The sequence below is a fragment of the Mus caroli genome, chromosome 16 (assembly GCF_900094665.2).
Source record: "Mus caroli chromosome 16, CAROLI_EIJ_v1.1, whole genome shotgun sequence".
In the NCBI taxonomy this organism is placed as follows: domain Eukaryota; kingdom Metazoa; phylum Chordata; class Mammalia; order Rodentia; family Muridae; genus Mus; species Mus caroli.
This window is the reverse complement of record NC_034585.1, coordinates 25,998,661-26,008,259: the sequence shown is the minus strand read 5'-3', so window position 1 is coordinate 26,008,259 and position 9,599 is coordinate 25,998,661. Positions and strand designations below refer to the sequence as shown.

The window sequence follows — 9,599 nt, the reverse complement described above, 5'->3', positions numbered from 1 at the left end:
CGCCACCGATCTCGGCAGGGCTCGAGGAGGGCAGGAGCCCGCAGCGGCGCAGCGGGCGGGGGCGGGAGGACCCGGGGCCGGGGCCACACGCGCACCTCGCTGCAGTCGGGCTCCTCCCGCGAAGGAGCGCGGCCGCCCCGAGCGCAGCGCGGCGCGGGGCCCGCCCAGAAGCCAGCCCGCCCACGGGCCGGGCTGCCCAGCCGCGCCGGGAGGCCGGGGCGGGGTGGGGGGCGGGGGTGGGTGCCGCGGCCGCAGCGGAGCCGCCGCTCGGCGCGTTTTGCATGAAGATGGCGGCTCCCACCGCCAGCAAGGCAGCCTCCCTGGGCTGCAACAACAAGCCTGCCTTCCCGGAGCTGGATTTCAGGTCTGGAGCTCGGGTGGAGGAACTGAACAAACTCATCCAGGAATTCACTAGGCACGACCAGCGGGAATACGACGACCAGAGAGCGCTGGAGATCCACACTGCCAAGGATTTCATCTTTTCCATGCTGGGTAAGGAGAACGGGGAGGATGTGTGAGTATGCGTGTGTGCGCGGGTGTGATGGAGCGGGTGGAAGCTATGGTCCCCGCTCTGGCGTTTGCCCGGGGTGTCACCCCTGGTTCCGTGAGGTCCCCTTTCCTCTCCACCGCCAGCTCAGCCGCCCCCTCCGCTCCTGCCTGCTGCGCTCGGCGCGGGGTGCCCCTCTCCTTCCCGATCGCCCGCTCTTTTGTTGGTTCCTCGGCCGCGGGGCTGGCGGGCAGGTGAGGCGGCGGCGGGAGACGCCTCCTGGCTTGGGGAGTCCCCGAAGCGGCTCGGGCCGGCTGACACCGGCTTTCCTGCAAGCCCGGGCGGCCGTGGTGGAGGCCGACCCGTGCTGGAGCGACAAGTTGCTTCTGTCGTGGTTGCGGCGCGGCGCTGTCACGCCGAGCCCCGGGTGGCCAAACTTGTTGGGTGTTCCAGAGTAACCCGCGGAAGTAGTCCGGGCGCCCGGAGTTGCCTGCAACTTTGATTTGCAAATCGACTTCCCTTTGAAGGGGTCGGAAGCATTTCCGGTGCTTCTCCGGGTTGTTGCTGAGCTGGAATTCCTAATTCCTTGCTTGAACACGACTAAACTCAGAGCTCTGGCCGCGGAGGAGCGCTGTCCCCCTCGTCTTTGTGTATTGTCCTACTGATGGCTAAGAGGTGCTCAAGTTTCCCACTCTGAGCAGCCCTGGGTTAACCCCCCCCCCCATCGTATCCCCCAGTTCTTCACCTACGGGTCTGGAAAGATGAAGAAAAATAATGGGTTCCGGGGATCCAACCCCATCCCTGGCGTCCTGCGGTGGGATTATTGCTTCTGAGTTGTAGAATGAGCATCCGCTGCTGGGAGCCTTGAGTGTGTAGCGCTGTCATGCAGCAGTGGTGGCCCCGTGGTTTACATTCAGCAGGGCTGGACTGGAGGAGCCTTGCTCTCCAAAGGTTTCCACAGTCAATTTTTCAGATCGTGGTAATTGTGATTGACAAAGGCCTTTTAACTACAGGACAGAGTCTTTGCATGGTCTTGGGATCTAACGAGATTGCACTGTTGTTTCTTCGTACCTTATTCCCTCCAGATACCTTTTCTTGCCTCTCTTAGCTCAAGTCGAATTGATACCGATTGAATGTGGTCCACTGGTCCTATGAAGAATTAAGCAAGTTGGATGGGCCGTGTTAAACACGGGAGTATGTTTTCCTTCTCCTGCTCACTCCACGCGTTTATTCTAGGTATTCTAGGTGGGGAATGTGGTTGAAAGATCCATATTTGGATGTTTGACTGTTTAATTGAATTATTATTTTAATTCACGATGTGGTGAGAGTCAGCTTTCAGAAAGGAGGGTAAAAGCCCTTACAAAGCCTCCATATCTTAGAACCAAACCAGTGATTGTCAGAAAGATGGGTGTTGGGGGTGGGGTTAGGCACACACACAGAAAGCTCAAGGCAGTTATTTAAGTTGCTTAACCATGGCCTTTCTCTTTGGCATAACTAACCACTGCCTGCCATTATGGTATAGTAGCCCCCCTCCCACCCCCTTGTCTGTGTGTAGAGATAGTGGTGAGGAGAGTCGTGGGAGGTGATGGGGAAAGTAAGTTTAAATGTCAGGTTCAATGGGAACTTGTGCACGGTCCCTTCATCTGATACAGTGAATTAGTTAGGTCTTAAGTCACATACAAAAGGTAAATTATTCCAGGGCACTTAATTTATGCGTGTGTTTAATGTCACCAGCGGCACTGACGACAGGTAAACAAGATTGGCTTCCCTTCCTTCTACAAACTCCTAATTTACACCCTTCAGCCCCCCCCCCCCCCCCCCCCCGGGACTTTGGCATTTCCACCTGCTGGAGAGAGACTTCAGGAGTAGCATCTAAGCCCTTTGCCCCTCTGGGTACTACCAGGCAGATGGCGAAATGAGCTTGCCTGTGTGTGGTACTGCATTCATTTTCGAATCCCTTGGTTTCCTTTAATGAGGTGCTGGCTTTTCTAGACCAGCGAAGGTTTAGCGACAGCCAGGGTCCCCATGTGGATTTACTTCTCACTAAAGCAGATTTTCGCTTGACTTGAGAAACAAAATCTCTTTTTTTTTGTACACTTTCACTTGCTGTGGTCTAGAGTCTTTCATGAATATGCAGATAGGGTGTCTTGATGACCCCACCCCCAAGCTTGTTAAGGTGGTGTCACTTGGGTGGCATCAGGCCCTCTGTTTAGGGAGCTGTTGGGGGGGGGTAGTCCTCTTGGCTTTGTTCTGTCTCTTGTCTGAACTGCACCTGAGGATTTTCAGCAGTTAAAAAAAAACATTATCCTCTCAGTCAGGATGAAATGGCAAAGGCGTTTGTCCAATCCTCTTTAATGGAAATGTGCATAATGCTTCTTCCAGGCGCAGGCAGTTGGGGGCCAGGGTTGATGGTCAGATGACCCTATCTGTGCTACAAGGTTGTTAGCTTGGACCAAGGCCCTTCTAGCTTCCCATCTTTTCATTTTATCTAGTTTTCTTTTGGGGGGGGCTCTGCAGATGAGTGAAGGAAGCAGCCAGTGTACTCAGTAGCCCCCCAGCAGTAGGATACCCAGTAACCTGTGTAAGCAAGACCTGCACAGGCTAAGGCTGAGCCCATTGAGGGTCATGGAAGACTCTGGGCTCTGTTTGTGCTGCGATTCCAGTGCCTTTGGAGGCCAAGCATCACTTCAGTTTCTCTACACCTTGTTCTTTCAGGAGAGCGATGGCTGCTATTATCTAGTTAATATCTGAGAGACCGCAGAGTGTGTCGAGAGGCTGGAAGTCCATAATGAACGCCGTTTATCAAAATTCATAGAAATCATCAGAGTTCATTCATGTTTTAATAATATTTGATATTTGCATACTCTCTCTGCTGGATCTTTTGTTACCTTCCTTCCCTAGTGAAGTCGGATGGAAGAGTCGTGGTCTTTCCATGGAACACACGTGGAAGAGAGAGTGTGCAGGAGATGAAGAAGGCAGGAAGAGATGTGTAGTCACCAACAGACCAGGGTTTGGTGCCGTGGCCTGGTCATGAGAGCAGCTGTCGGTTGCTGACCGCTTTCTCAGGGCAGAAGCTCCATGGGGTCTTTCTGAGCAGGGGCTTCATTCCCAACTCACAGGCGAAGATGCTGAGAGGTAGTGGGATAAAGAGACCAAAACGAGTGGGTAATAAATCATGGTGACTCAGACACGCTCCTCTCCTACTTGAGTGCATTCATCGTAAAAGCAGTAAAAGCACGGGATTCAGGCAAGAGAGAGCTTTGTTTTGAGAAAGCAGTTGTTTCAGGGTTTTTGCTTCTGTTTCGAACTGAGAGTCTTCACGTTAACGCAGGCAGCCTCTGCAGTGATTGCTGAAGCAAGCACTCGGAGCTCAAGTGTTTTATTCCATGACAAGATCACCTATTTGAATTCTTGATTGGGGGAAAAAAATCACAGTGACTGTCACACACACTAGTTCCAGCCCCACTCTGCCCCTTGCTGGCTATGTGGTATTAGTTGTTTAAGAAATCTTTTATACGTAGACAACAATAATGCATCCTTTCAGCATGGTATCTGGATGCTAACTGGAGAGGAAGAAACATGTTATTATTTATTGAAGAAAGGTACTGTATTAGAGAGCACAGTGAATTTCATCTGAAATGACTAGCACAGCCTCACTCCAGAAAGAAGTATGGAGTCCAGTTTGCAGTAGCCTGGAGGATATGGGCTCTGGCAGAAGGGAGCCTGGCTAATTCCAACATTCCGTTTGTGTATGTTAAGCTTATAGTGTGTGCTTGCTATGACGTTAGCTCCAGTGCCTACGTCTTCCATCTCCTGTAATCTGACAGTCTTAAGGATGTGTCCCATTCAACTATATAAAGCAGATGCCGTCCTGGAGACGGACCGCTGAGAGGTGCCAAGAGGACAGGTTCTTCTCGGGATCACTTAGAGCTGAGTTTTGACCAGCGAGCGGCCTGTTGGCTGCTCCGTTAGACTTGGGTGTTTTCAGTGCAAGCGCCTGCATCCCTTTTGTTTCCCTCACTCTTTGCTCAGACACTGGAAGGACCTACATCCTGGGGAATATTGCTCTTACTGGCCTGCTATGCCTGCACAAGCAGGGGTGATTTCTCTTTGCCCATTGGTTGCTGTCTGTTCCTTTCAGTACAGTTTTTTTTCTCCCACCCACCAAGTCCTGTTAGCCTCTGCAGGAATCTGAGAGTAAAACAGGGAGCAGAAACTTTGAGAACTTCACATGGGTCTATTTTGATCCCATTTCTTCCACAACCCCTGCATTGGATATTCACTCTAAGAACAGGTTGCTGGCTGTCCCCAACCAGCCCAATAAGCACCATGTGGCCCCTTCAGAGTTCTTCTGAGTTGACTGCTCCTCACCCTTCAAAGTGCTTCTGAGTGCTCTGGGACCTACCACATTTCCAGGCGATCTTCACGCCTCCTGAGGAGGGAGGTCATTTGGAAGCGGTGACTTTCTGATCTGTGGATGCCAGTTCACGCAGCAGCATTTACTGTCAGTGTCGCCATATCAGCCCCCTCTGCTTGGTTTAGTGTTGTATCCACTAATGTGCTATTCCCTTATAAATTCTAAGATGGTTTCCGGTTTGTTCTCTTTCTGGAAGCATTGTACATTTAGGGCAGTAGGGCCCCTCTAAATGTGTGTGTGTGTGCACATGTGCGCAAAGTTCAGTTGGTTCTCAGAAATGAGTCCTCCATCCTCCTGAGGTGAGTTTTGGGAGCTGCTGTGGGTCCTGGGTCCTGTGGTTCTAGTGCCATCATTGGACACTGCACGGCTCCTGATTAGGCTAAGCCTCTTTTGTATTCTCACAGCCTATTCGAGTCCCTCTTGTCAAACTGAGAACTTGTCATTGAATGCTAAGCCCTTTCAATTCTCCTGGGGAACTTTAGAAAAACTCAGACTTTCTGGTCCCATTTCAGATGTATTGATTGAGAATCCCTAGAGATCTCCAAACTGGGCATTCAGCACTTCTGTCTGTCTGCCTTAAAGCCTGAGGCTGCTCATTATCTGTCTACTAGACCTGTTCCCAAGCGCAGTGAGTGTCTTCCTGGCTATCTTTGGAGACTAGATCCGTGCCGATGAGCCCAGTGAGTGGAAAACACCAGAAATTTGCCCAAGTTTACTATGACAAGTTGGCAACATAGATCTAAAGTCAGGCTAGTGCACAGCCTCTGATTTCAGCAAAGGCCATATTCTCTTCCACTCACCTGGGTTAGGGATCCAGCTTCCCCATCAGAGCTTCTAGAGGCTTGCTGTGTGATTTTGGGCAAGGCATTTTTGGAAGTTGAGTCTCAGTTTCTATGTAAGAACACACCAAGGGGGTTTAATAACTCTACCTCCTTCCTGTGTTTGATTGCTTTGGGATCTGAAGTCATTGTGCAACCCAAGAGAAGGGCATCGTGTGGCTCTGTTTTGTAATCTGTGGTGTCTGGGTGACCCTGTGTCTCCTAGCCTTCGTTGATCCTCTTTCTGTCCATTTTCTATAGCTGGAACACAAGAAGCAAAATCATTCTACACTTGATCTTAGCCAAAAGGCCGAGAAGCGATGCAAAATCATTCTGCATGCTAATCACTAATGATATTTCCACGCACATTTTACTAGACATCTGTGTTTGCGCCGTGCATACACCTGTAAGTGCTTACGTGCGTACTGTTGTGTATAACAGAGACCCGACAGGATTGATGCTGTTTTTACAAGTTCATCAATATGGTGTCCTATACCGCACAGTGAAAGAAAGGCTCTGATGAGGAGCCTGTGGAATGAGGCCTCGTCCTGTCTTTTACTCCGTCTGTCTTACTCTAAGAGAAGATGCCGCTGTTCAACTTGGAGCTCACTCTGTGGTGTACTAATTGAGGGTGACAGACTCCTGACATGGGTGACCTTGAGAGCCTTGTCACCTTCCAGTGTCTCTCTTGTATCACACTGCAGGTTCTATACAGAAGATCCATGTTTCTTTCCTTCTTCCTTTTTCTTGTTTTTTTTTTTTTTTTAAAGATTTTATTTATTTTATATATATGAGGACACTGTAGCTGTCTTCAGACACACCAGAAGAGGGCATCGGATCCCATTACAGATGATTGTGAGCCACCATGTGGTGGCTGGGAATTGAACTCAGGACCTCTGGAAGAACAGTCAGCACTCTTAATTACTGAGCCATCTCTCCAGCCCCTTGGGTTGCTTTCCTGATTGGCTTCCTAACCTGGCTCCATGGAAACAATGAATTGTGAGTCACAAAATATACACATGCATGTGTGCACATACACAAAATAGACATATGCATGTGTGCACATATACAAAATAAATACATACCATAAAAATGTAAAAGAAATCACTGTTGTCTCACAAGAAAGGCAGACGCCAGACTATTATTAAATATTTTACTTATTGGGGATAACAAAGAATCACATGTTCTATTTCAGATTTACTTTAAAATGTGTATTTTAATGCAGAGTTTCTTTGAAAATCCGTATCACATTGCTGTCTCCATATAAGTGCCCTGTTCTTGCCAGGCATGAAGGAGCACACCAGTGATCCCAGAGCTTGGGAGATAGGAGAATCATAAGTTCGAGACCAGCCTGGGTGATATCCAGTGAGTCTAAGCTAGCCTAACCTAAGAAGTAAGACCCTGTCTCAAAACCCTACTAAATAAATGATACATACAGTTCCTCCCTGGAGTTCATAGAATGGACTGGATTATAAAAAGAATCTATTGCCACAAGAACAGTTAAGGATCCCAGTTGGACATGATGCCTGTGCTTAGATAAAATCCTCTAAAAAGGAAATTAACTCTTTTCTGAAATTGTTGCATGATTTTCTCTGTTAAGCTACACTTGACTGACTATCTTCTCTGGAGCTATGAGATCTTGGTCTTCTTACGTGGTAGAGGAATGTAGGTGACTTTTTCTACATAAGACATTTCTGCCTTTCTTAAGACGTCCCCAAGGGCAGCATAAGAAATGCCCAGTGTGTCTATCTGCTTCAACTGCTTGCCAACAGCAGCAGGCAGTGCCTTGTACACTCATGGGCATGGGTCCTTTGGTATGGCCCTTGTTTTTTTCTCCTCTGGGCATCTTATGATTCTCCTGGACTGGCCCCCTGTCATTGCTGGTGACTTACACTAGTTATCTTTCCCCATGTTCTATCATTTATGCTCCAAATGGCTGTATGCTTCCTCTGGGACTCCAATTACAGCAATTCTTTGTTATAAATGGAGTATTTACAGTCGATAATAATTTATCTTTGCACAGTAAACAAAGTGTTTTATAGATTACAGTCCACATCCTTATTCTGTATAATGGGGGTTAGGCTAGGCCTTTGTGAGAGATTGTATAGGCAGTTTTAACTGCCATTTATGCGTGAGAGCATCGAGACCCGGAGGTCATGGGACACGACTCAGGGTTGCAGGTTCCACTGTGGAGCACGACTCACTCCAGCTTACTGCTGCCTCTTGGTGCAGAATACAGCAAAGAACTTCCAGGGCTTTTGACCCTCAGCCATTTCCCACAGGTTTGGGGGACGATTCTATCTTCTCAGACAAGACCAGGGCCACAGGTGTCATCCACCTAAGGGCTTTTTGTTTTCCTCCTGAGCCAAGGAGAATTTGTTTGTTGTAGACAGATTAGCTGAGAGTATGCACTTCAAACCCTGTGGCCATACATTTTCCTGATTGCTTGGCCCTGCCCAGCTTTTTTCTTACGGTCTGTGGCATTGGTTGTAACAAGCTTAGGTAAATACTGTCAGCTCAGTGGTCAGGTAAGAACAGTTCATAATTATGCCATTGCATGAGGTCCTGTCTCCGGGGAAGAGCTGTTTTTCATACTCTTCAATGCCCGTGCGTGTATGAATTCCCTCTGCGCAAGACAGAGAACCAGGGACAGAACCACTGTAAATAAACAGGTGTATGGAACTGTTACTCAATTTGTTTGTTTTTCTTCTTTTTTTTAAAAAATATTTTTTTCCTCAGTACAGAAGACTTGTGTACTGTTTGTGAGCTAAATGAAGCCTAGAGTGGGAGTTGGTCTAGATTGTATTCATATTTGTTTCTTCTAACAATGTCTGCCTCGTATACACAGCGGATGGTGCTAAGCGTTCATACATTAGTTCATGGTTGGTGTGCAACTGCATGCTCGCGTAGCTACTACCGTCATGTAGTCACCATGTAAGAACATCGAGTAGTGAATACGAACAGCGAGGCTACCTCCAAGGCTTCTTTCTTTCTGTTCTCTGGAGGATGGATACCGTGATTAAACTTGCAGATGAATCGAGGTGCAGTCATAAAGAAAACAAGTAGTGCAGCCAATCACAGTGAGGATTTCTGGCTGGACAGAGTGCAAGTGACAGGGAAGACTTCCTTGAAACAGAAGGAGCTGGCTGCTTGACGCCCAGGTCCGAGTGTATTCCAGGTAGACAGAAGAGCAAGCAGAGAGGGGGGGACAGTTGCAAGCACTTTCAGGACTACTTAAATTATAGTAAGTCTCATTTCCTTTTTTTGTAGGTGGTGGATTTCCAGGTGGGACCACACTTGACCAAAGCTCGTGTTTTTATGGAGATGAGGGGAACTTAAAAAGTTAGATTACAGGGCTTTTTAGGATGCTTACCAGTTTCATGCTGGAAACAGGAGCTTGCTTTGTAGCTCAGGAGAGACTTGAACTTTAGCCCAGGCTGCCTGTGATTTGTGGCATCAGCCTCCCTAGTGGTGAGCCTCCGATGGTCAGGATTCCAGGCTTGTAGTACCATGCCCAGCAGGACACAGATGCTACCAAGATCCTTTGGAGTCCTGCTATTCTCTGATTTCACTTTTGATAACCCTAGGGCTAGGAAAAAAGAGAAATCCTGGGTTGATTTGTGAACACTGCACTGTTCAGGGGATGACAGTGAGACTTTTGTTTTTCTCTAGTCCTCCCCAGTTTACAAAATACTTTCACATGCAGGTTACCCTCCGCCTGACTTACCTTAGCCCTGTGAAGCAGGAAGGAAGTTCTCCCACCTTGCTGAAGGTCACAGACAGCGGGTAGGGGGTGGGGAGCATCAGACTCCAGTCCTCTGAGGAACACCCCATTGCCTGGCCTTGTATGCCAGCTCTTTCCCAGGCTGTCTTGGAG

The 9,599-nt window shown here is 48.5% G+C and overlaps 1 protein-coding gene across 1 annotated transcript in view; it reads left to right on the top strand.

Moving 5' to 3' along the window:
- Positions 1 to 239: 239 nt before the first annotated feature.
- Positions 240 to 9,599, top strand: part of Mb21d2 (Mab-21 domain containing 2) — a 98,869-nt gene continuing 89,509 nt past the window's right edge. Inside the window, exon 1 of the mRNA XM_029470502.1 lies at positions 240 to 492. Within this exon, the coding sequence (XP_029326362.1) occupies positions 282 to 492 (211 nt within the window). The 5' untranslated portion in view covers positions 240 to 281. The remainder of the gene's footprint in view (positions 493 to 9,599) is intronic.